This window comes from Nothobranchius furzeri, chromosome 10 (genome assembly GCF_043380555.1).
Source record: "Nothobranchius furzeri strain GRZ-AD chromosome 10, NfurGRZ-RIMD1, whole genome shotgun sequence".
Taxonomy (NCBI): Eukaryota; Metazoa; Chordata; class Actinopteri; order Cyprinodontiformes; family Nothobranchiidae; genus Nothobranchius; species Nothobranchius furzeri.
The window spans coordinates 62372640-62399506 of NC_091750.1; the positions used below are offsets into that span (position 1 = coordinate 62372640).

General features: G+C 44.1%; 2 protein-coding genes across 2 annotated transcripts; both read right to left on the reverse strand.

The window, feature by feature from the left end:
* Positions 1-8419: 8419 nt before the first annotated feature.
* LOC129152368 (olfactory receptor 1E16-like) lies at positions 8420-10361 on the reverse strand. The gene is made up of 5 exons (XM_054730207.2): positions 10357-10361; positions 10060-10283; positions 9788-9965; positions 9251-9554; positions 8420-8884 (listed from the first exon to the last, which is right to left on the reverse strand). Exons 1-5 carry the CDS (start codon positions 10359-10361, stop codon positions 8591-8593), a joined length of 1005 nt encoding a protein of 334 aa, XP_054586182.2. The 3' UTR covers positions 8420-8590.
* Positions 10362-24227: 13866 nt separating this feature from the next.
* On the reverse strand, positions 24228-26001 carry LOC129152535 (olfactory receptor 1E16-like). The gene is made up of 4 exons (XM_054731128.2): positions 25694-26001; positions 25433-25610; positions 25035-25338; positions 24228-24732 (listed from the first exon to the last, which is right to left on the reverse strand). The coding sequence occupies exons 1-4, from the start codon at positions 25944-25946 to the stop codon at positions 24439-24441; spliced, it is 1029 nt and encodes a 342-aa protein (XP_054587103.2). The 5' UTR covers positions 25947-26001; the 3' UTR covers positions 24228-24438.
* Between the last annotated feature and the right edge of the window lie 866 nt (positions 26002-26867).

The window sequence follows — 26867 nt, forward strand, 5'->3', positions numbered from 1 at the left end:
ACTCTGAGGGGGGTGGATTTTTGTCACTCTTCTGTTTAAGTGTATTAAATGCCTAAAATTCTGAATAATTAATGAGCAACATACCCACGTAACCGCCGAGCTAGCTTTGGGGAAAGGCCTCAGCCTGAGCCTCGGTCTCGCCTTAAAACTGTTCCGTCATTTTCAGTCTCTCAACTTAGACCATTAGTTGTGCCATTTGTGCAATCTTTTTGGATATTATTTGTGCAATTGTTGGACAAAATGACTTGCGATGGTATTAATTGCACTAATAGAGCACCCAAGAAGTCTCCACTTCATTGTTTTCGGTAAGTAAAATTATATTTATGCATTTATGTCGATGATTTTAGGTCACTGCCGCTCTTGCGCTAGCTGAGCTTAGATTTTAACATGTACTGTTTAACCATGAAATTGAAATGTAATAGGGTAAAACCCAGTGCATTTAACATAACGCAGAATTTTTAAAAATGGGTTGAAATATAACATGTTGGTTAAGCTGGATTCCGACTATCGGTATGGTCCCCTCCCCTCAGTGGCAGATCGGCACATCTCTGATCGCAGCGGCGCCTGTCTGCGGCGCGGGCTGCCGGCTTGTGGAGGTCTGATGGAAACCGATGTTTTCCACCCGGTTGTCCCCGCGGCAGCTCGGCGCATCTCTCATCGCAGCAGTGCCTGACTGCTGTGTGGGCTGCCGGCTTGTGGAGTTCTTAAATGGAAACCAATGTTTTCTGGTTCTCCCCAGCGGCAGCTCAACGCATCTCTGATCGCAGCGGCGCCTGTCTGTTGCGCAGGCTGCCAGCTTGTGGAGCTCTCGGATGGAAACCAATGTTTTCCACCCGGTTCTCCCCAATGGCAGCTCGGCGCATTTGTGATCGCAGCGGTGCCTGTCTGCTGCGCGGCTGCCCGCTTGTGGAGCTCTCGGGAGACCTCTGTGTTCCACCTGGTTTTACCCAGCAGTCAGCCCGGCGCATATCTGACTTAGAAGCTCTGGTGTTGTGCACAGTTAACTCCGGTTGTAGCTAGGTAGCTACCTCCGTTAGCTTAGCTCCCACCTCCGCATTAGCTTTGGGTTAGCTTGTAGCTACATCACTTCAGTTCGACGGGTGTCGTCATTTGATCCCAGCCGTACAGCCCCACCCTCAGCTCCACCTCTTTCCCTTTTTTGGAATTGTCTGGGCTTGACGGAACCTGCAACATGATCAAAATGGCGGTGGTGGCCACCTCCCATTTTGGCACGAAAACTTATAACTGGAGCCTATGGAAACGAATTGTCCAGTATATATGTCGATGGTGTGGACCCATGGTCCAGGGGGATTCCACCTGCATGGGAACACAGTATGGCAGAATAATGACCTCTGCAGACATGATGATATTACAACATTTTGGGATAAAATCTGCAGCCTGTAACAGAGGAATGTCTATCCCTTTGAGGTAACACGTTTGCGTAGGGCAGGGATTGACGTCTTGAAGTCTTCCGAAATCAATGAAACATTTGAACCAGAGTCAAGTAGAACAGCAACATCAATCCCCTCAATCAGTCCTTTTACATAGGATGTATGTTTGGACTCACCCATCGGTCTGCAGTCCATCAAAGCGACATCAGCCACAACTGATGAGCGTCCACTGTGACCCTCAGTGGGAGAAACTGGTATCCAGGTCTCAATACCAGTTATTGGTAGTTTCCCTGGTTCCGTCCAGCTGGAGAAGGAGAAGGTGAGCGCCGAGAGGGGGATAGAAAACTCACACTCCTCCTCCACTGTGGTCCCTCACTGGGACGCGGTCTCTGGGGACTCTTGCTTCCCAGGCAGTTTGCAGAATCATTGGACCCCCGCGAAGGAGCAAGCCATTCTTCGTCACATCCATCCGGTCGTCCTACTTGGGAAGAGCGTCCTCTTCTGTGAAACTCTGGCTGGTGCACCTTAGCAGTGGATCGGCAGCCATCTCCACCACAATCGCACGAACACGGAAGACGTGGGTCCATGTGTGCTCCACTGCGGTACCAGCAGAAGAAAGTGTAGCCACAGTCACTGGACTAGGGCTGGGCGATATGACGATTTTAGACCGTTTTACGATCTACACATCTGACGGTCTGTCATTTTTGAGAGACCGTTTTATCACGATTCACAGCTCTGCTGTTGAATTTCTGCCTCTGAATGAAAAGGGAACTTACCCCAGGCGAATGGCACGCCTTTGTTTGACCCTTAACCAATCAGAGTGAGTCATAGTAATATATTAGTGCCCCGCTTGTTTTCACTTGTGTGTGAACAAACATGGCTTCGCCGCGGCTGAGCGACAACGAGGTTTTCGTTCCGAAGAGGAACGCAGGGTTTCCTTAGCGCGCGGCGCTAACAACTTAGCGACGTGACATGTCTCGGAGAAAGCGTAAAAACACGTTGGACGCTTCTTCTGAAGCAGGAAAATAACACTTCTTAAGCAGAGCACGACGCCGCCTCGGCTCGTCCACCCTCTGCCGAGCCGGTGTCGGTACCGGACTGAGCTCAGTCACTGGGTCGATGGAGCTGCCCCGTGACTGCCTGATGGAAAACCAGCGGGTTTCATCAGACTCGTAAAGTTTCTTGTTTTTGCTGGGGACCCCCTGTATTTTACCGCTCCCTCCTGCAGTCTTCCCCTATTACAATTTAAAATGATTCTGTAAATCCATGTATCAATAGAAACCATCTCTGCCTCTGCCAGCTGCAGTAAATGTAGTTTCCAAATAATAAGAGGTGCATTTATCTGTGTATCTCCTTTCATCCGCATAAGTGATGTTTTCAGCACCAGAACAGTGAAGCAAAGAAAGAATCCTGAGTTTGTTAGTAATTTTATTTATTAGGTGCATCTAACCTGTTCTATTTTTCTCTGAAATGAGATCATATCAGTGCTTCTATGGGTTGTCTCCACTCTGCACTGGAAATTTTTACTTTATTTAGAGACTTGTTGCAGAAAATATTCAGAATGCGCAGTTATTTGCTACCACAAGCGATCTCTGGTCCAGCCGCACATCAGAGCCCTATTTGAGTTTAACTATCCACTACATGAGCAACTGGGAGCTACATAGTATTTTGAACAAGTTTGCACAATACGTTTGCAATTGACATGTTTGCACTTTAAATATGTTTACGATTTTAATTTATGTTAAGTTACTTGAAAAACGAGAAAAACTGATTTTTGTATTTGTTTCTCTCAGGGCTTTTATAATCTCTGGTGTGAGTTTAAAATATAAGCGTGTTAGCACTGTGCTGATTATCCCTAATATGAATAAATGTTTATTTATTCAATGTTTCTCTTCTTTAATACGCAATTGAAGTTATGCTATTCATGGATAAAAAATCGTGATAAAATCGAAATCGTGATAAAATACTGGAAAAATCATGATATTCTATTTTTGCCATATCACCCAGCCCTACACTGGACCATTCGAGGAGAGGTTGCTGGTCTGCGTCCCTAAGCCCAAGGCCAGCCTAGCTCGCTCACAACGTCCAGCTATAATCAGGGCCTCGTCAAGATCAGTAGCCTTCTGTTCATGACATTTAGCATGGAGGCCTGGGTCCAGCCCAGCGAGAAAACGCCTTAACTTTTCTCCATTTTGTGTCCCGGCATAATACTCAGGAAAAGCCTACGTGACAAGCCTCGAAATATCAGCGGTATATATCTCCAAATTCTCATTAGCCAGCCTAGGCCGAGCAGAAACAAAGGTCAAAAGTATATTATGAACTGTTTCTGTCCAAATGCCTCATTTAACTTCTCTTTAACATGGTCAAAGTCACCTTGCGCATAGCTGCAGGGAGGCTGTCTCACAATAGGATAGCGGCTCCGTCTAGTCTAGTGGGCAAAAGAGCAGCCAAAGTGGCGGTGTAGCTCCGTCTTCCCACTCCTCGGGGAACGGCAGCCTCAAACTGTTTAATCCAAGTAGCGAAGAGTTTACGACCGTTGCTACAAAACGGCGTGGGCAGCTCCACTTTGACATTATGCACATCATCAGTCCAAACTGGGCTATACTTGTCCTTGTCCATGACGATAAAAGAGCCTCCGAACATGGTCCTGTGTAGCTAACAGCCGCCTTCTCATGAGCCACGTCCCGGGGGAAAACGTCGCCACACACCTATGCCACCAATGTAACGGGCGAGCTGTAGAGGTTCGGGCTCGTGGTCTCAGGACAAAGAAGAGACAGGCGAAATACCTTTGGAGTACGGGAACACGTCTGCTTTTATATGGAAGCTTCACCAGTCATCGCTACCACAGCCCGGAACGAATGAGTCTCCACAGAGAGTCTAGTAACTCCACCCCTAATCCAGCAGCTCAAAGTTAAAGGTGCATTATGGAAGTTAGACGGCCAAAACATGTATAGAAATAATAAATTTCTTCTTCATACATTCTCCTGCAATGCCCTGGTCCTGTAGAATGAGCCATGGCATTTTTACTGTGATTGCCTGTTTTTCTGTAAAATCACAGAAAAAGAGAGCTGCTCGGGTCAAGCAGGCTGCTTCATGCGCGTTCACGCTTAGGCATAGCCCGTAGCATTTGCTATCAGTAGCTTTAGCTGCAGAGAGTGAGGTAGTGCCAACTCAGCGACTTTGTCGCTGTTCCTAACGCCTAGTGATGAACCTAGCTACATTTCTGAGGACGCTTAGCTACTTTCTTCTAGATATTTCCTGGGAATTAGCAACAAAATAGCCATTTTCGCTCCGAACCGTTCTTTGAACGTTGCTTCAGCTGTCATCAAGGATATAAATATAACAGATACAAAAGACATTACTGGTCCTCTAGCTCACCTAGTTAGACATTTGACTCTCGTGCTGAAGATCCAGGTTTGATTCTGGATGTGAACATAATTTATTTAGAGTTTATTTTTTACATCAATGGTATATTTTTTACAGTAAGATGCCCAAATTTTTATTTGAGACTCACCGAACGGCTTTGAATTCACAGATAAAAAAGATGTGGGTTCAACTTTCTTTTTGGAACAATTTTTCAAGCAAGGGAAGGGAAGCTCTGTGAAGCTGACGGACTGACCCATCTTAAACCTTTGTCGGCTGTGCTGAAGATAAAGGTACAGAACCAAATTACTTAATTAATTAGCTGCACGTTCTCCTGTCCTCTGTCCTCCGGGCCACACACACACACACACACACACACACACACACACACACACACACACACACACACACACACACACACACACACACACACACACACACACACACACACACACACAGGACTCTCTCAGCTGTTATTTTCGTTAAGGAGTGTGCACGTACAGCATGCGCGCCTCGTGCACGAGCCTACTATTGAAGCTGCCATTACGCTTTTGGCCTGAGGGGGCAATCGTGAGCATAAAAATTCAAAAGTCCGTAAAGTCCCTTTAACAACACATGCACACAGCACATCACCCGCTTACACTAGTTTGAGGGACCTAAAGGAGGCAAAAAAAAACTACAAAAATAATAAAATCATGGACTGATGGTAACCCGGCTTTGTTGCTACTGGCCTTGTAAGTAATAATGTTTTTTTGTCCAACAGTCTGGATCTTTTTGCTTTGTGGTTTCTTTTAGCTGGCTCATGCTAGTGTTAGCTCATTGTTAGCGCTAGTTACAGCAAGCTGCAGCAGGGTTGTTTACAACAGGTGTAATTCCACTTTCAACCAGTAGGGCAGAGCAGCAGGAAATCGCTCATTGTTACTTCAGCAGTGTTGTGACTCGGTATGAACACTAGTGGGAGCTCTCTGTCTGCTTGGCAATAGTTGTTTACTGTGTCCCTAGCTAATATAAAGGCTAGTGTTGCTTTTTCAATTCATTAAATAAAAAGAAAAAGAAGAAATTTGCTTTTCTTTTGTTAGCATCATGGCACGTTCTGGAAGTAAAAGTATGAGAGAAATATCTTTGGAGGAGAGGCAAAGAGCTGAAACCGAGTAAACATCAGAGCTACCTACACTTGAGAGAGCTGATGGACTGATGACGACCTGGCTTTGATGCTTCTGAACTTGTAAGTAGTATTATTTTTTGTCCAACTGTATGGGCGTTTTTACTTTGTGGATTAGCATTAGCTTGTTGTTTGTGCTAGCTACATCAGAGTTCTTAAGGACAACTAGTAGGAGAGAGAGGAAGATAACCTATTCAGTGTTGCTTTAAATGAAATTATTCTCAATTGTCACATTTTACCCAAGTAAATGACACCCAATGTCAAACTATTATTTTTTTTATAATGGGAACACAATCCTAACCAGCAAAACCATTTCATCATTGAAAATGTTTCTCAATGCCAAGGAACCCGGCCTTGATGTCTGGGTCCCGCCCCGTTTGCCTAGGGGATACATCATCAGGAGCCGCCAAGACGTGTTCCAATGTTCATGTTCTACCGAGGTGTGTATTCTCCGTTTGTTAGCCGTTTAGCTAGGATACATGGTAGTTGTCTTGTAGTCTTGCCTTGGTCAAAAATTTCCCAGAATACGCCATTGTATTTTCAAAAGGATGGTGGATCAGATGCCGGCAGCTACTTCGGGGGCAAATCTAAAGTTTAAAAGTAAGTCAACTAATTTAAAATGTATATTTTTTTAGATCCAAAGAAGTTATCTATGGTTGGCTAGTTGCTTATTAGTTGCAACTTCGTGGCTAGCAGGTAATAACTTATTTATTTAATTTAACAAATTAGGGCTTAATTTGAGCCGGATCTTGCTGGAACAAGATCCGGGAACTATATTATTTTGAAAGGACTGTTCCGGCAACTGTCTGCTAGGATCCGGCAACTCGTGCTATACGCAAGATTCGAATTACGGGTGAGCTAGGGAGCTCCTGGAAGCCCTCAACACACCCAGGGAGCCCGAAAACTATCTGGTTCTACTTATATTAAATTATCTATGTGGATTCTCCAGGGATTATTTAGAACTGAGAGGCGCAGAGCTCTGATCATTAATGTGCTCCAGACAGATGCGTCCTGAGCACGGCCACAGTAATATTATCTAAGTGTCACCACCTCAAAAACAAAGTTAACACGCGATCGTTTATGTCGGCTCATATCCTTTCATGCTTTCTGTCATTTATTTGTGCCTGATGTGTTTTGCTGCTGCGGTGCAGAGCGCATCACCTATTTCATCCTCCGGAGATTTCTCCGCACCGGTGCGGTCAGCGCGCGGCGCGCACTCCGCTATATTTGCAGTCGGTAGATCTTTTTGAACTGCAGTTCAAAGGTAACCCATGAGGTGAAATATATGAAGCCAGGTAGCAGTTTTTCTTTAGGATTGAGAGGAGATGCAGGAAGATAAAACAGAGACAGGACAGAAAAATAGTCAAATAAAAACAAGTTAGTTTTCGTACCAGGTGGCTGCAACAAAACAGACACCATTGAAAATAATCAGAAGTGAAGAACAGAAAATGAAATTATTCTTTCAATGTTTAGAGCAGCAGGAACCGTGAGGTTGCAGGTGCAGCAGTGAGTTTGCTGCCGCTGCGTAGAGGGAGGGGGAGAGGGCTGAAGCAGGGGAACAGTAAAGATGCAAAAACTACCGTTGTTAAAAGAATTGTGTGTTAACATAGAAAATGTAGGCGCAAATTTAATTACTTGTCAACCCCCCGTGCGTGTTCTGGCATCTGTATTGCCTTAAGTGAACTTTGGTTTGACATCAGTATTTGCGTTCCGGGAACGTTTGATTTACAAATTAATCACTGAACAAATATATACACAATTTGAAAAGTAAAAGGCTCATTATATATTTATATTGAAACTAATACACATAAAATATAACGTTATCTCCCGTGTCACTTAACGTTATGTGACCACCATGGAAGCTGGGTCACGTGATGCAAGTCTGTTCCATTTAGCAGTTTTCTTTGACCAAGGAAGGACAGTGTCCTTCTAAGCAAGGCGCCTGGCCTCGCAAGACATCGCCTCGCAAGGCCAGGCGCTTTGACATTGAGTAACACCCGTGGCGTCTAATATGGCGTCCCCAAAGACACTAGACCCACGCCCTGTGTACTTTAGACCTGGGTTTCATGGTTATATGGTATGAAGCCACCAATATTTTTCAACAACTGGACATAATTATATTCATTTTCAACAACCCTTTGATGGATATTTTAATAGATTAATGGTAAAACTACACATTGTCTCTTTAACACGGAATCTTGACTTCTGATCTCAACAAAGTGAGACCTGCAAATGTTCTTTAGTTCTTTAACCTGTTTAAATTTGGCCTGATGTGTTGCTTTTTCAGATCTTTTAGCCTAGATCATATGACCAGACAAGCTCCATTTAGGTTATTTGTTAATTCTACAGATTTACAGCTCACCAGTGAAACAAAACTAGTTAATTACAGTCAATTCTTTTCACACAGGGCTAGGTTGATGATGATAGTAAAGATGCATAAAAAGATAGCTACATAATAATTTCACCCAAAAACAGTGAACTAAGTAACAGCAAATATAATTTAAAACTATAGACATGGTAAATAGAGAGGGAGGGATGCACAACACATTTCTCCTCAAATTACAAAGTAAAACAGCATCAGGTTCATTCAGGGAAAACATTAGACACACAACAGAATGAACAAAGAATAGTTTTTGTAGATTTTGAAACTCATTTGAACCATAAATGTTCAATCTTATGAGTGTAATTTACAGGCAGCAACAGTTTCAGCTGGATTGGGCCTAACGGCCTTCTGTCTCTGGATCCAGCGCCTGATTATTTCCTTGATCTCTTTTGTTCTCAGACAGTAGACAAACGGGTTTATCACTGGAGGGAAGAGACTATAGAAAAGTGTCATGACTATTCGCTTGTCAGGGGTCAGTTTCAAGTTAGGGAAGTACGGTGCAGAGTAGACAAAGAAGCGAGGAACATAGTAGATAGAGATGATGAAACCTTGAGTGCCGCAGGTAGAAAAGGTCTTCTTTCTGCCCTGTGGAGAACAGTGAAGGATTAAACTTGAAACTAAACAAAAATAAAAACTAAATTCTATAATATAAACCATGAAGCTTCCTGTTTTCACAATTTAATGTCCACACTGATAAGAAAAAAAAATTGAATGTTTCTTTTTTGCAAGTTTTATTAATTTGGGGCAAAAAGGCGTGATATAATGTAAAACATGTAAAGATTATAACATTAACGTTACGATAAAATAATATAAGGGAGTAGCTTTCATCTAAATGAATACTTCAGCAACATACTGGGACAAAATGTGCTTTATCAAGTGGCTGACCTGTCAGATATATAAAGAAATAAAACAGAAAATGTATTATCGAGGGTGAAATGAGTTGAAACCCACCTGTCTATTGACAATGCGTGAAACTGAAATGACAATGAAGATGTAGGAGAAGACAATAAAGCCTAAAGGAGCATAAAGAACAAACATAGCTGCAACATAGGAGGCGTTGTACAGGTTGTCTACGTCCCCACATGCTAGACTCATTAGAGAAGAGGTGTCACAGAAGGCCTGGATTATTTGATTGGACCGACAGAATGGCATCTGGGCAAAATTGATGGAGCCAACCCCAGGGAAGACGTGAGACACGGCCCAGCAGAAGACAGTAAGGGCCGTCATGGTCTGGATTGTCATCATCATGGGGTATCTGAAGAGAGAGAGAGAGAGAGAGAGAGAGAGAGAGAGAGAGAGAGAGAGAGAGAGAGAGAGAGAGAGAGAGAGAGAGAGAGAGAGAGAGAGAGAGAGAGAGAGAGAGAGAGAGAGAGAGAGAGAGAGAGAGAGAGAGAGAGAGAGAGAGAGAGAGAGAGAGAGAGAGAGAGAGAGAGAGAGGTGATTTCTGTCATCTTAGATAAGAATTTCTTACAGCTGATATTTTCCAACCTGAGAGGAAAACAGATGGCCAGAAATCGGTCCACAGCCATGGTCAGCAAAATCAGGGAGTTCAAGCTGCCAAAATAATGGATCATGTGTCTTTGGAAGTGACACGTGTAAAAACCAATACTCCCATCATTCCACCAGTAGCGAGCGATGAGCTTTGGTAAAGCTACAGTAGAGAAGCCTGAATGGAACAAGGTCATGCATACATTTTTAAGCTGTTTTCAAAAACAAACAAAAGTTTAATCGTGCTTTATATAAAAAGACACATATTTGACCTATGTCGGAGAGAGCCAGGCTGACCATGACGATATACATGGGCTTCTGCAGGTTGTGCTCCAAAGCGAACATCACCACCAAAATCATGTTTCCCACCACTGTGGTCACATATAAGATGAAGAAGAACCATGCCACCACCTGGAAATACTCCAGCTGGAGACTTGGAAAGCCCACAATGAAGAACTCTGATACATGGGTGTAGTTTTTATCCACTCCAGCCATCCTGCAGACAGAGTGAGGAGGTTCATCCATTAGCAGAGACTCAATGTGACAAACAGGAAGTGAGTAGAGCTTACCTCATCCAATGGCCTTGACCGTGTGATCCGTTTGACATGGAGACTCACATTTATATTGTTGCAGAGGAAGTGCAGGCTTGTTGATGCAGCCTTGTCTCTGAAGAGATAGATTAATTAGCTCACTCAGATATGAGAAACTTTAATAAACATACTTACCTAAGAAATGTTGAATGAGACTAAAGCATAACATGAACAAGGAACAGATGTTTGTTTTGGGAGAATTGCAAGATATGTATATATATATATATATATATATATATATATATATATATATATATATATATATATATATATATATATATATATATATATATATATATATATGTGTGTGTGTGTGTGTGTGTGTGTGTGTGTGTGTGTCCCTAGTCAAAGGTCATAACCATAGATGAGTGTTAGAATGTAGATTGACAGGAAAATTGAGAGTTTCACCTTTTGGCTTAGATATCTTTTCACCAAGACAGACCGGTACAACACCTACATCACTGCAGACACAGCGCCAATCTGCCTATTAAACCTCTCACCACATTTCCTCCTCATTTGTAAAAAAGAGCTTAAGATACTCCTCCACATCAGGCAGGACCTCATCCCTGACCCGGAGAGGGCACTTTACTCTTTCCTGTGAACTGCTCCATTGAAAGCTGGAGATTACTGTCCGATGAAAGCAACATGACTACATCATCTGCGAGTGGCAGAGACCCGATTGTAAAGGCCACCAAAATGGATCTTCTCAACACCTTGGCTCTACCTAAAAATCCTGTCTATTTTTTATTTTTATTTTATTTATTTATTGAGAACCTCATTAGCTCCCACCATAGTGTTGAGCTATTCTTCCTGAGGTCCCTTCCAATTTCATGTAACGTGATGAAGGGGCTGTTTCCACCAAGGATTTAATCTCTTTCCACAGTTGCCTCTGACACAGCGCTAGAGTGCATGAGACTGTCTCAAGGTCATGCATTTGCTTCTAAACAGTTTACTTTCCAGCAAGAGTGCAATGCGGCCTTGCCGGCTTATCAGTGGCAGGGCCGCCACATAACACCCCCCAAAAGGGTTAAGTGTCCCACAACCCTCAGTCTCCCATTTTGAAGTCCTGGAACCAGCCTGGCCGGCGCCAAGCACGCACTGGCCTCCCTGGTCTGACCAGTTCCCCCCCAAGTCCATCCACAGCCCCATCAGCAGCTGCTTTCCCCCCGGTCTGTGGCCGGTACGGCGCCAAACGGTCCTTGTGGAGGACCACCCGCCTACCTCGTCCAGGCAGGCGAACCCGGAAGACCACCGCAGAGATCTGGTCCAAAATTTCTGCGGGTCCTTGCCAGTAGCTCATCAGTTTGGGGGACAGGCCCTTCTTCCGGGTCGGGCAGGAGACCCAAACCTTGTCCCCCAAAGCCAACGAGGGTCCATGAGCTCTGGAGTCGTACGCCCTCTTCTGGCGAGCTCCAGCCACTAGCAGGGTGGCCCAGGCTAGCTGGTGGACTTCTTCCATCTGCTCATTTAGGCGTCGCACATAATCCAGTTCGGGCCTCCCTTAATCTCTGGCTCCGGAGCCGGCCCAAACACCAGATCCACTGGCGTCCAGAGCTCCCTACCGAACATCAGTGCCGCAGGAGTGCTCTAGCTGGACTCTAGCACCGCAGTGCGGTACGCCCACAACACCATCGGCAAATGTAAATCCCAGTCTCTCTGATGTTTACTGGTGAGGATCGCCAGCTGAGTCGCCAGAGTGCGGTTAAACCGTTCCACCAGCCCATCACTCTGGGGATGCAACGGATTGGTTCTAGTCTTTGCCACCCCCAACCGCCGGCACACCTCACCGAACAGCTGGCTCTCAAAGTTTCTCCCCTGATAGCTGTGCAGCTCCTCAGGTACTCCAAAACGAGAGAACATCTCGTCCACCAACCGTTGAGCTGTAGATGCAGCACTTTGATCCGGCATTACGTACGCTTCTGGCCACTTGGTGAAGTAGTCTATGGCTACCAAAATGTAGCGATTTCCAGCCTCTGTAGTGGGAAAGGGCCCGAGGATGTCCACCCCGACCCGTTCCATCGGTGCTCCAACCAGGTACTGTTGTAGCGGCCCCCGGGAGCGCTGAGTAGGCCCTTTTTGGCTGGTGCAGATGTCGCAGCAGTGAACGTGGTGTTCCGCATCCTGACGGCAGCCCGGCCAGTAGAACCTCCGCCGGAGCCGTCGCACCGTTTCGCTGTTGCCAAAGTGTCCCATCCCCGCTGCCCCTTGAACCCAGTAGAGGACTTTTGCTCAAAGGTTTCATGGCACCAGCCACTGCAAGCGGTCCATCCCTCCTCCCGGTGCCTGCCAGCACCGATACAGCACATCTCCATGCAGCTCCAAGCTGCCGAACTATGAGTGCAGGTTCTTTAATTCAGCCCCACGCGAGAATACGGCAGGCCACTCTGGTCTCTGGGTGTCCCGAACCCAGATCCTCACCTCCGCCAGAGTAGGATCAGACTCCTGCTGATCTTTTAGTTTTCCATGAAGAACAACTCCCTCTCTTGTTCCTCGGTAGCTTCTGCCGCTGCAGCTGACGGTTCCTGGTGCTGCTTTCTCGCTGCTGCTGGAACAGGTTCTGGTTCTCGCTCTTCCTGGCGGAGACAGTAATGACACTCAGTCACTAAACATGGGCGCCAGGGACAGCGCGTCAGCGTTAGCATGCTGGCGACTGGTGCAGTGCAGGATCTCAAAGTCATACTCCTGCAGAATCTCCAGCCACCTAGCCACCTGTCCCTCCGGCTGTTTAAAGTTCAATAGCCAGGTGAGGCTAGCATGATCAGTCCGAAGCTTGAACTTGGTACCCAGCAGGTACGGCCGGAAGCGTCTCACAGCCAAAACCACCGCTAGCAGCTCCCGCCTGGTGACGCAGTAGTTCCTCTCGCTTCGACTGAGACTGCGGCTGTAATAAGACACAACCCTTTCTCCATCTTCACCTGTTTGGGAGAGCACGGCTCCCACTCCCACGTTGCTAGCATCTGTATCCAAAACAAAAGATTGGGTGGGGTCTGGATACGGCAGAACCAGCACGTCAACCAATGCCGTCTGGAGCTGGTGGAAAGCTGCAGTGCACTCCTCACTCCATTCGAACCACCTGCCCTTCTCGACTAACCGATGCAGAGGGCTAGCCACAGTAGAAAATCCTTTCACAAAGAGGCAGTAGTAGGAGGCCAAACCCAGGAAGCTCTGCAGCTCCGAGATGCTTCTTGGCACAGGCCATTCCTTCACAGCAACAACCTTAGCAGGGTCTGTTGTTACTCCCTGCTCGCTGATGACATGGCCGAGAAAATGGGTCTGGCGAGTGAGCAGTGTGCACTTGGCAGGATTTAACTGCAGCCCAGCCTGGCGAATGGCGACAAAAACCTCCCACAGGTTGCGAATAGCGTGCTCAAAGTCTTTAGCATGCATGAGCAAATCATCCATATAAACCACACGGCGGTTGCGAGGAATCTTCTGCAGAACTTGTTCCATCAGTCTTTCAAAAGTAGCCGGGGCGTTGCCTAACCCAAACGGCATCACTTGAAACTGCCACAGTCCCTGTCCAATCGTGAACACCGTTTTGGGTTTAACCTCCTGCGCCAGCTCCACCTGCCAATATCCACTGCGTAGATCAAAGGAGCTGAACCAGCACGATCCAGCTACATGATCTAATGCGTCGTCAATGTGGGGCAGGGGGTATGAGTCTTTGTGCGTCAAAGCATTAAGCCTCCGGTAATCCACACAGGGTCGCCATCCACCCCCCTTTTTCTTCACCATGACAACGGGCGCAGCCCAGGGGCTTTCTGATGGCTCAATAACCCCGTTAGCTGCCATGTCTCTGATTAATTCTTCTGCTGCTCAGCGTTTGGCTAATGGCAGGCGATGAGGGCGGAGCCATACAGGAGCAGCGTCTCCTGTGTCTATGCAGTGTTGGACCAAGCTAGTCCGGGTGCAATCCTCTTCTCGAGCAGCAAAGATGTCTCCAAACTCTCGCAGTAATTGGCCCAACTGCTCTCGTTGCTCCGAGCTGAGGTGTTCCTCTCTACGTTGTTCCAACGCCTCCATAGCAAGCATGGCCTCAGGTGACGGGGCCATAGTAGCAGGGACTGGCTTCTGTCCAACCTCAAGGCTTTCGCAGTCGTCGTCGAACGACTGCGAAAGCCTGGAGAGGAATCCTCTCTGTATCTAGGCACAAAGCAGTTCCTTGGACATCAACACATGCGCCCCAGCGCGTTAATAAATCCAGCCCGATGATGCAATCATCTCGAATGGCAGCGATCCAGAACTCCTGCTCAGCTCAATGAGTTCCGAACACCAACGATAACAGTCCCTTTCCCGTCATTGTGTTTTTTTCCTCCAGTCACGGTCAGCAATGCGGTTTTGGTGGGACTCCAGCCTACCGGGAGGAAACCCTCAGTCTCTGGCAGGAATCCCTTCCGGACCAGACAGATGGTGGACCCCATATCCACCAAGGCTCGGCATCGTTGTCCTCTGACAACACAGTCCAATTTTAGACAATGAACCGGCCCGCAGCGGCCGATGGATGGCAGGTTAACTCCAAGGGGTGACGTTGCGCGAGGTGGGAGTCCCCTTACTGTCCCACCCTACTGGTGTTTCCCGCAGCTTGCGGCCTCTGCAGGTCCGAACCTGGGCCGAGGACTTGGGGCTGGGCAGTCTCTGGCTAGATGTCCCGGTTTCCCACAGCGGTAGCAGAGGCCGGTGGCTGGTCTCTGTCTCGGGGTCTGCTCCAGCCAGGCCTGGTTGACTTCTCTCCTCTCCTCCAGTGCCTCCTCTTGTTCAGCCGTTCTCGCCAGCGGCGATTGCCCACACTGTCCAACAGGTATCACCTCCTCCACTTGTTCAGCTCTCCTAAGCTCTTCAGCCAAGGTGATGGGGAAGGTCAATCTGACGTGTTGACGTAATGGTTCCGGTGTTAGCCCTCGTAGGAATGCATGCAGGCCTAACTCCTCTCTGGCAGCAGCCGGGAAATCAGGATAGCCCAAGCTTTCTCCGTGTCCGCGTCGTCTGCTGCTCAGTTGTTCTCGGCTTTACTCTCCTGAGGCTTACTTCCCAAAGCGTCTGTTCAGTGCAGCCATGATAGCTTGCCAATCACGTCGCTCTTCCGATGCTAGGTCCACCAGGACCTGAAGTGCTCCTCCTTTCAAAGCCAGTGCCACCTGAACCGCTGTCTCCTGTTGGCTCCATCCTTCAAGTAAAGCCGCCAGCTCTACTTGAGCGAGGAAGGGTGCAAGGGGTGTGGCGCCGCTGAATCTTGGGAGTTTTACCGGTGTTCGATTGCCGCCGTCTCTCAGTGCCGATTGTGGGCGCTTCCGCTAGTGCCCAGCTGTAGTTGTTCTTCCAGCTTGCTGTTCTCTCTGTCAAGTTACTTGATCTCCTAGACGAGTTGCTGCATCTTTTGACAGCGCTAATCCCACTTCTGACACCAATGTAGCGGTCTGCGCCGCCCTCTAGTGGGGTGTGTGTAAAGCAGCAAAGAAGAGTCGACAGGTGGCAGACATAGAACACTTTTAATAGCCGGATGGCTCCCCTTTTCATCCCCCCACATATACGTTTAACTCACGGTGCCAACAGGCACCGGATAAGAACAACACACCGTGAACTCCAAACTAAAACAAACAACACTACCATAACCCCGAACAAAATAACCCTCAGAACACCACAGACTGAATAAACAACCCCAATTTACCGTCCCCCCAGAGTGGAATGCGGCCTTGCCAGTCTATCAGTGGCAGGGCCGCCACACTATTCTTAAGTCCCCTAATAGGTAAATTTCATTTCCTGTGTCACAAACTATTTCTAACATTTCACCTATTTGATCGAGACACATTACAGCACCATCCGGTGGTCTGTAGCAACATCCAACTAAAACAGATTTCAAATGAGGAAATTGTAACTGTAACCAGAGTGCTTCCACACCTGTAATTGTGAACTCTGTTCTTACCTTAACAGGAATATGATTTTGAATATAACAAGTGACACCACCACCATGTAAAATTCTATCCAATCTAAAAAGACTGTACCCATTTATGTTTAATAAAGAACTATTTATTGTCAAATCCAAATGTGTTTCTGTTATTGCCATTACCTGTAAGTTACAGTATACTTTTCTACAATATCTTGAATATCATCTATTTTATTCCTTAAACTACACACATTCAACTGAGCTAATTTAAACCCTCCTTTTTGCTACAAAATTTTTATCAGCCATTGAAGATTCATTTTGAATTTCTTCTATTTATGATTTCACACTGAGCTTCCATTATAGCCTTTATCCCAACACCAACCACATTCACACACACACAGACAGTCACAAAAATCTTTAACATTGTAATCAAAACAAATTTCTGCTTCATTCTGCCAGCTCATGACTAAGTCTTTCAAAAATAAATCATTATGTGGGTTCAAATAATAGTTAACCATAGCGAGATCTACAATAGTGCTCTCAGTCCAATTCTTGAAACGTCATCTTCACGCCTTTTAGCTATTATTTCAATGATATCAATTGTCATTACTTCTTAAGTCAGGCTCAATCACAGTTTTACAGTACATCTCAGCCTCACTTCATTCCTGAAACTTTTTTTGTATCTCCTTTAAAAGTTAGGATCAGTGTAGCTGGAAAGACCATACCGTGTCTCACTCCTGCGCTCTTCAGTTTAGCTCTGATCTCCCAGAAACCGGCCCGTTTCTTTGCCATGTCCTTTGTCAGATCCGGAAAAATCTTTAACTTCATTCCTTGTACTTGTAAGGCACGTTCCTTTTTCCTCACTTCTATAATCTTCTCCTTCGTTGACAACTTTTGCAGGTGCACAACCACTCCTCTTCCACCCGCTTTCGTCTCTTGCCCAATCCGGTGCGCCCATTCCACTTCAGGCTCAGACTCCAGCTTTCCTTGAAATAAATCTTTAAATAGTTCATTCATATAAGCTGTTGGCTTGCCTTTTTCCACCTCATCTGGTTATCCAAAAACACGGAGACTGTTTTTACGGCTATCCATTTCAAGCCGCTCAACTTTCTCCATCAGCTCTGCATTTTTCCTTTCCTTATTAACAGATTATAACAGAATCTGTGATGAAGGGAATCATTTGCTGGAGTCTAACTTGAACAACATTCATACAGGGACCTAACAGCCCTTATCAAGAGGCTTGGTACCCCATACTTTGCGAATCTGTATTGCTTCTGCTGAATCTGAGGTTCGACAATCAGTCAGACTTCTCTCTCCAGAAACCCTACATAAACTTTATCGAATGTGGTATGGAGGTGGTTCGGTTTCTGAAGAGATTTTGGACGGATTGCCATTCACACTGACTGCAGTTCATGTCCTGAATGTCTCATGATATCTGCCCCCTTATGAGCATTTAATGATTAGAAATTTGACACAATGCATTTAAAGGTACAACATGTAAGAATTAATCATGTTGGAAAGAAGGTAACATTAATGCCCCTTACAAACTAGCATCAGCTCAACTCCGCCTGGACCGGGTTGGGAGTTTTCTCATTTAGTTTTCACCTTGAATTTTTTTTGCGTGCTGCCAGACAAATCAAAGCAGGATGCAACAGCAGAGTAAGAGAGTTTCCAAAAACAAGACTGCTGTTCATGCCACTTTTGTTTAATAATGAAGACACAGCGGACTTCTCTGTGCTCTTTTGCCCCACCCACAAGCACGGAGATGCGCTAATGACATCACAGACGACAGACCGCCCATGTGCTCAATAAAGTCTGCGTTCCTAAGGCAGTGTGGAATGACATGGCCGGGCTGGAGTAGGCGGGGTGGAGTGGAGCCAATGCTAGTGTGTAAGTGGCATAACACTCTGCAGGGACCACAACCCCAGTCTGCCCACCCAGCAGAAATGCCCCTGATGTCCACGCAATATTGCAGAAATAAATCAACCAACACAGCCCCAAAGTATCCACAGCCTTAAGGAACTCTGGGCAAATGTCACTCACCCCTGGGGTCCGGCCACCAAGAAGCTTTTTAGCCAACTCGGTGACCTCAGCAGTAGAGACTAGAAAGCCAGGCCCAAAGTTCCCACACTGTTTTATTGACACAAGACGTGCTGGTAGTATTGAGTAGGTCTTTCAAGAAGTCTGCCCACTGACCCACCTCATCCTGAATTGAGGTTAAGCAGTACACCATGGCCACCATTAATCATATTAATGCTGCACTTCTTTCCCCTCCTGAGATACCAAATGGAAGACCAGTATTGCACCGAAACAAAACTGAAGTCATTCTCCATGGCCTCACCAAACTCTTCTCTTCTTTATGCTTCAGCAACCGCTCAATCCGTATTATACTTGGGCTACAGGTACCTTTCTGCTGCCTTTTGATACATTTCGGTGTGATCTTGGTATGTTCACTGCCTCAAAATTCTAGATCAGGTTGCCCCACACAAAACCAGCTGCAGTCCCAGTGCCTCCAGTTCACCTTGGCTGAACAACCAGATTCTTGATCTTAGACTCTCTTGTAGAAAAGCAGAATGTCGGTGGAAGAGGACAGGTTTGGTTGTTGATCGCAAATATTTTAAAGAACTTCTCGAGTCATACAACAAAGCTGTAGAAAATGCCAGGTCTTCTTTCTTCAGCAACCTCATATGCCAAAATAAGAATAATCCTAAGGTTTTGTTTGGTACCATCTCCAGCATTGTTTCTTTTCCTCCTCAGCAGGCTCAGCTATCTTCAGCTGATGATTGTAACATATTTCTCCACTTTTTTGCAAATAAGGTGTTGAATCTGAGATCCAGCATTCCACCAGCTCCCCCATCAGCGAGGTGGCCCCTCAGTGCTCCGAGTCCTTCACCTCCTTCTCCCCAATCTCACTAAATGACTTAACCTCAATAATCAGTCAGATGAAGCTCTCATCATGCTCATCAGATGTGTTACCACCCTCTGTCTTAGTGGGATTCCTTGCCTCTATCAGTCCATCTCTGTTGACTAAAATCAACAGCTCACTGAGTCAAGGCTGTGTTCCATCTTACTTTAAAAATGCAGTGGGGACTCCTCTCATAAAGAAACCCAACCTTGACGCCAGCTCCACGAGTAACTTTAGGCCCATTTCTATGCTACCTTTCATCAGTAAAGTACTTGAGAAGGTTGTTGAAACTCAACTCAGATCCTGGTTTTCTAAGTCAAAGATCTCTGACCCCTTCCAATCAGGCTTTCTGAAGCAGCACTCAACTCAACTCAACTCAACTCAACTCAACTCAAATCAACCTAACCCAGATCATAGTAGGTTTTCAGCCTCATTTTAAAAACTGCTACTGATGGAGAGTCCCTAATAGTTAGGGGCAGTGCATTCCACAGTTTCAGACCCGCAACAGAGAATGCCCTGTCCCCTCTTAACTTTAACCTAGACTTAGGAGCCACAAGCAGGAGCTGGTTCTCAGAGCGGAGTGACCGGGCCGGAGTACATGGCTGCAGCAACTCTGCCAAATAGGCTGGAGCCACACCATTCAGTGCCTTAAACACCATTAAAAGAAGTTTAAAATGAATTCTAATATCAACAGGTAACCAGTGAAGAGCAGCCAAAATTGGCGTCACGTGTTCATGCTTTCTTTTGCAGTCCAACAATCTAGCTGCAGCATTCTGGACAAGCTGCAGTTGGGTTACAGTACCCTTACTTACACTAAATAAAACGGAATTGCAATAGTCGAGTCGTGAGGTAATAAAAGCATGAACAACAGTCTCAAGGTCACATCTAGATAAAAATGACTTTACTTTAGCCAAACGTCTTAAATGATAAAATGAAGAGGATACTACAGTACCCACATGAGCATCCATGCAGAATGCAATGTCCATCTTTACGCCAAGGTTGACTGCTGAAACACCCAGATAGGAGTTCAGTTCACCGCAGTCTACATTGGAAAAATCAAAATGTCCACTCGGTCCAAACAACAGTGCCTCTGTTTTTTTCCCCCATTGAGACACAGGAAGTTTTCTGCCAAACATATCTTAATTTCTGCCAAACAATCCAAAAAAAATTTTTTATCGTGTGGTCACCGGCGCCATCTAGAGGTAAGTACAATTGGCAGTCGTCGGCAAAGAGATGGAATCCAATTCCAAACTTTTGTAGAATGTCACCCAATGGGAGAATATAAATAGAAAACAGCAAGGTTCCCAGTATTGAACCCTGCGGTATCCCCCAAGGCAGATGTGAGAAGCCCGATGAGAAACCACCCATCATCACACAAACCATCCTGTCACATAAATAAGATCTGAACCAATTTAGGGCTTGCCCAGAAATTCCCACATAATGTTTAAGGCGATGGAGTAACACTCCGTGGTCTACGGTATCGAAGCTGCTGTGAGATCCAATAGGACCAGCAGCACTGGACTGCCACCGTCTGTTGCTAGAAGAATATCATTAAAGACATTGATTAGGGCCGTTTCAGTACTATGCAACATTTTAAAACCTGATTGGAGGGTCTCTAAAATATCAAAGTCCTTAAATAAGTCCATTAGTTGAGTAGACACATTTTTCAAGCATCTTACCCAAAAAGGGGAGTTTGGAGATTGGCCTATAATTCACTCGTAATGAAGCATCCGTCCCAGGTTTTTTAAAAGTTGGTGAATAACTGTTTGTTTTTTATCTGTCGGTACAACACAAGAAGCCAAACTGTTGTTGATTATGTGCAAAATCAGTGGTGCAACTGTTTGAAAAACTTCCATAAACAAACCCGGGGGTAAAATATCTTCTGGTGACCCACTCAACACTCAACCGTAGACCACAATGTTCTACTGAACAGGTTAAATGCTCTGGCTGGGATCTCAGGTTCTGCTCTAGACTGGCTCTCCTCTTATCTCACCAACAGAACATTCGCAGTGAAGTCCGAAACCTTTTCATCAGACACCGCCTCTCTAACCTGCGGGGTCCCTCAAGGTTCAGTTCTTGGGCCTCTACTATTCGCGTTCTATATTCTTCCTCTAGCTGGCATCATTCAGTCTTTCCCTGACATCTCCTACCAGATCTACACTGACGATAATCAGCTCTATATGTCCTTCATGCCACACCAGATGAACAGGCTGGCCACCCTTGTACTCTGCCTGCCCCAGATCAGTAACTGGCTGTCCAGCAACTTTCTTGTTCTCAACACCAACAAGACAGGGACCCTGATCTCAGCACCCCCGGAACTTCAGCCCAAAATCTAGCAGGAGATTGCCTCCTTTTGCCCAAAAGCCAAGTCCAACATTAGAAACATGGGAGTTATTTTTTATCCAGTTTTAAGTTTAGACTCACACATCAAAACCATCTCCCTCTCTTGTTTCTTTCACCTGAGAATCATTTCAAAAGTTCGTAAACTGGTTTCAACTGCAGATCTGGAAATAATCATCCATGTCTTTGTCTCATCACGCTTACACTATTGTTATGCTCTTTTTACTGGTCTCAGCAAAACCTATCTCTTATGCCTTCAAGCCATCCAAAATGCAGCAGCCAGACTCCTAACGAAATCCAGCAGACACACTCACATCACTTTAGTTTTACAGCCCCTCCACTGGCTCCCGGTAGAATTTAGAATTCAATTTAAAGTACTGGTGCTGACCTATAGAGCTCTTAACAACCAGGCTCCAAGCTATCTATCTGACATTTTATCCCCACACACCACTTCATGGAACCTTCGATCCACATCTCAAAACCTCCTGGCTGTTCCTTGAACCAGACTAAAAACCAAAGGGGACAGGGCCTTTCAGACTATTGCCCCCAGACTTTGGAACAGTCTGCCTTCAAAACTCCATCTCTCCAAAACTGTAGCAGTCTTCAAAAAACATTTTAAAACTCACATTTTCATCCAGGCGTTCCCCCGCTAAATATTCTGAAAGATGGCTTTGTCTTTGTTCATACCTTGACTTTGTTTTTACTCCTGATTTTACTATTTTGTCACTGCTATTGTTTTTTATTATCTGTTTTTATCGGTTTGAGGTATTTGCCCTGATTTTACTCATGTTGTACAGCGCTTTGTGATTCATATCTGCGAAAGGCGCTTTATATATAAACTTTTACTTACTTACTTACTCTGGAGTCTCAATCTAGAAAGATGTGACTACTTCTTCAGCTTGATGACATTCCTCAATGCCATTGTCTACCAGCAGGTTTGAGGGTTGCTGCTACAACAGGCACCAGTCATCCTGCACCCACAGCTCCAGTCAGACCTCTCAACAATTGAAGCATGGAACATGGCCCACTGTGAGTCAACACCACACCTCTCCCGTACGCTCTGCTGGAGGCCACAGATTAGATGAGACAACAAAAAATTCGTTCATCGAGCTGCGATCTGCATTATCCTGGTACCAGGTGCACATATAGATGTGCCCTCCTCCAGTACCCTCTCATGAGGGGTTTCACAGGGATCAGTTTTAGGCCCTATCCTGATTTTGTTCCTTTTGCTCCGACTTGGTCAGGCTTTAGAAAATATAATATTCGATTCCACTTTTATGCTTCATCCCTCTTCAAAGGAAAGACTCACACTATGTCCTGCCATTTCTTAATTGTCTTGATGACATTAGGACACGGATGTCCCTCAACCAATTAAAATTCAATGTTTCCTATATTTATTTCATGATGTCCAAATGTTGATATTTTATTCATTGTTACTGTAATACACTTTGGTCCTACTCTGGTTGTTTAAAGTATTTTTGAACAACAGCTGGACTGGATTGTAGTAAATAAAGGCAAAATGAAGGTTTAGTTGAAATATAAGTTATTAAAATACACTTAAACCTTTTAGAAATAAGGCAAAATAGGTACCTTGGTTCACTTTTATGAAATAGTGAGCATTTATATATTTTTTACATTAATAGAAGACAAACGGGTCGAGGCTTTTGTGTTGACCCTTAATGAAGTTGATTGAAATACAAGCAGTTGATGAATCTGTAAAATGTGAATTCTTTTTATTAGCAACCTGCAAGAAGACACAAATACTGATAAAGAAAATAATATATTTTTTTAATTTACAAATAACATTGATCTTGGTCAGGGATGTCCAAACTTTTAAAGACGAGGGCCAAAATAATGAAGTTAAAACTCCTCACGGGCCACAAAAATAAAACATTTTTAAGAATGCAAACATTAATTTAAATATTTCATTTGTTCTGCTCAAATAAGGCATAAAATAGATATATTACAAAAAATTTGAACATAAATTTTTAAAATATATGAATTTATATCGACACCCTCCTGGAGAGACTTGATTACACAATTCTAAAAACGCTAGTGAGGGCCACGCAAAATCACTCCGAGGGCCATATATGGCCCCTGGGCTGCAATTTGGACACACCTTATCTAGGTGCATTAAGCACAATAAATGTATTATGGAAACATTTATTTCATCCTAATTATAAACATTTTAGGTGGCATTTTAAAACATTTAAAGCACATGCAAACCTTTTGTCCTATGGAGGTGTTCTTTTGGCCTTGTTTCAATGAGACAGTTTATTCAAATAGCTACAATAAACCATTTATTTACTACAAAAATACATTAGGTGGTTGCTTTATAAAATCAAAATTATTGAATGAAATGCTCCTTCATGATCTTGGTAAACTAAGTTTACTTATCTTGACAGGACTGGTAAAAGATCAGGGGGCATAGAGATTCTACAATTTAAATAAAGAAGCGTTTTTGTAGATTTTGAAGCTCATTGGCACCAAAAATAATTTATATAACAATTTATTAGGGATGGACAATATATCGGCATCAATATCGGTATCGGCCAATGTTAGTGATTTTTTAACATATCAGTGTCGGTTCGATAAAACCGGGCCGATATTAACAACCAATATTTTTTCTATCTTGTTTCCATTTGTTTGCCTGTTTCAGAGGGTGAGGGGGTGATGTGTAATTGTTTAGTCATGTGAACAGTGAATGTAATCATCTGAGAAACGTAAATGTGTGTGGTGTGTGTACATAATAATGTAAATTAGGCATTAATAATTTTCATTTTATACAAAATTGCTGATTTTAAAAGCTTTAATGTCAGTATATCGATATCAGCAAATATCGGTTATTGGCCATAACAGTGATCTTAATTTCGGATATCGGTATCCACCCAAAAATGTCATATTGGTGCATCACTACAATTTATTACATTAAATCTTATGAGTGTAATTTACGGACAGCAACAGTTTGTCCTGGATTGGGCCTAATGGCCTTCTGTCTCTGGATCCAGCGCCTGACTATTTCCTTGATCTCCTTTGTTCTCAGACAGTAGACAAACGGGTTTATCAGTGGAGGGAAGAGACTATAGAAAAGAGTCATAGCTATTCGGTTGTCAGGGGTCATTTTCAAGTTAGGGAAGTACGGTGCAGAGTAGACAAAGAAACGAGGAACATAGTAGATAGCGATGATGAAACCTTGAGTGGCGCAGGTAGAAAAGGTCTTCTTTCTGCCCTGTGGAGAACAGCACATTAGGGTTAAAGGTTTATTAAAATTCAATCAAAATGATCAAACTTTGATGAACATGGGACATAAATGCTATTATATAAATCACAAAGCTTCCTGTATTGACAATTAATGTCCACACCAAAAAATAAATTGAATGAAGTAAATTATGTAAAAGTCACTTTCAGCTAAATGCATGCTTAAACAATATCCTAAAATGTCCTCTACTAAGTCATTAACCCTCCAGCCACATATTTGTAGAAAATGATTTAGGAACTTTATTATCGAGCATAAAATGAGATAAAACCCACCTGCCCATTGACCATGCGTGAAACTGAAATGACAATGAAGATGTAAGAGAAGACAATGAAGCCTAAAGGAACATAAAGAACAACCATAGCTGCACTAAAGGTAGTGTTGTACAGATCTCTTGTTTCCCCACATGCTAGACTGACTAACGACGAGCTGTCACAGAAAGCATTGATGATTTGATTAGACCCACAGAATGGCATTTGAGAGAGGCTGATGGAGGTGATCCCAGGGAAGATGTGAGCCACAGCCCAGCATAAGACAGTCAGTACTGTTATGGTCTGGATTGTCATCATCATGGGGTATCTGCATAGAGAAGAGTGGGAGGGGACAAAAGGGACAGAGTGGTGTGATTTCTGTCCTTCTAGATAGAAAATTCTTACAGCTGATGTTTTCCAACCTGAGAGGAAAACAGATTGCCAGGTATCGGTCCACAGCCATAGTCAGCAAAATCAGGGAGTTCAAGCTGCCAAAATAATGGATCATGTGTCTTTGGAAGTGACACGTGTAAAAACCAATACTCCCATCATTCCACCAGTAGCGAGCGATGAGCTTTGGTAAAGCTACAGTAGAGAAGCCTGAATGGAACAAGGTCACACATTAATTTAAAAAAACAAACAAAAGTTTAATCGTGTTTTATATAAAAAGACACATATTTGACCTATGTCGGAGAGAGCCAGGCTGACCATGATGATATACATGGGCTTCTGCAGGTTGTGCTCCAAAGCGAACATCACCACCAAAATCATGTTTCCCACCAATGTGGTCACGTATAAGATGAAGAAGAACCATGCCGCCACCTGGAAATACTCCAGCTGGAGGCTTGGAAAGCCCACAATGAAGAACTCTGATACATGGGTGTAGTTTTCATCCACTCCAACCATCCTGCAGACAGAGTGAGGAGGTTCATCCATTAGCAGAGAATCAATGTGACAAATAGGAAGTGAGTAAAGCTTACCTCGTCCGATGGACTTGACCGTGTGATCCGTTTGACATGGAGACTCACATTTATATTGTTGCAGAGGAAGTGCAGGCTTGTTGATGCAGCCTTGTCTCTGAAGAGATAGATTAATTAGCTCACTCAGATATGAGAAACTTTAATAAACATACTTACCTAAGAAATGTTGAATGAAACCAAAGCATAATATGAACAAGGAACAGATGTTTGTTTTGGGAGAATTGCAAGATATATATATATATATATATATATATATATATATATATATATATATATATATATATATATATATATATATATATATATATATATATATATATATATATCTATATCTATCTATCTATCTATCTATCTATATATCTATATCTATCTATCTATCTATCTATCTATCTATCTATCTATCTATCTATCTATCTATCTATCTATCTATATATATATATATATATATATATATAATTTTTTTGTTAAGTAGAACTCCTCTGTTTATTTCAATATCAGCCTATGTCCACCAGTAGAGCTTGGGTTTTGCTGAAACTAAAAAAACCTCAACAGTAAATGTCTTTGGACTATTAAAAGTCTAAAACCCTACCCCATTGTGATTCTAGGAAACAATTTTCCAAAATCCATCCATTTTCTTCCTATTATCTGCAGCCAAGGCCCAAACATTAATTTTCCCAGCCATTTGGGCAGGCTTCTCTGGGGAAATCATAATACCTCTGACCCACTGCAGAGTTTGAGCCGGGGCGGGGTGGGTTGTCGTTAGCCAGCGTAATTCTTAAATAAGTTGTGTAGTTATTCAGCATTTTTGTGCTGCAATGATTGGTCTCAAAAGCTAAAGAAAAACATAAATGCCTACCAACTGGCTCCACAAGTGATT

What these genes read in the sequence shown, in the direction of transcription:
- LOC129152368 (XM_054730207.2), bottom strand. An exon ending in CCTGGCTCTCTCCGACATAG is followed by an intron (nt 9,966 to 10,059) that starts GTCAAATATGTG and finishes TGTTCCATTCAG; the next exon opens with GCTTCTCTACTGTAGCTTTA. An exon ending in CACGCATTGTCAATAGACAG is followed by an intron (nt 8,885 to 9,250) that starts GTGGGTTTCAAC and finishes TGTTCTCCACAG; the next exon opens with GGCAGAAAGAAGACCTTTTC.
- LOC129152535 (XM_054731128.2), bottom strand. Translation starts at nt 25,946, where the DNA reads ATGGATGAACCTCCTCACTCTGTCTGCAGGATGGTTGGAGTGGATGAA. An exon ending in CCTGGCTCTCTCCGACATAG is followed by an intron (nt 25,611 to 25,693) that starts GTCAAATATGTG and finishes TGTTCCATTCAG; the next exon opens with GCTTCTCTACTGTAGCTTTA. An exon ending in GCAATCTGTTTTCCTCTCAG is followed by an intron (nt 25,339 to 25,432) that starts GTTGGAAAACAT and finishes TTCTCTATGCAG; the next exon opens with ATACCCCATGATGATGACAA.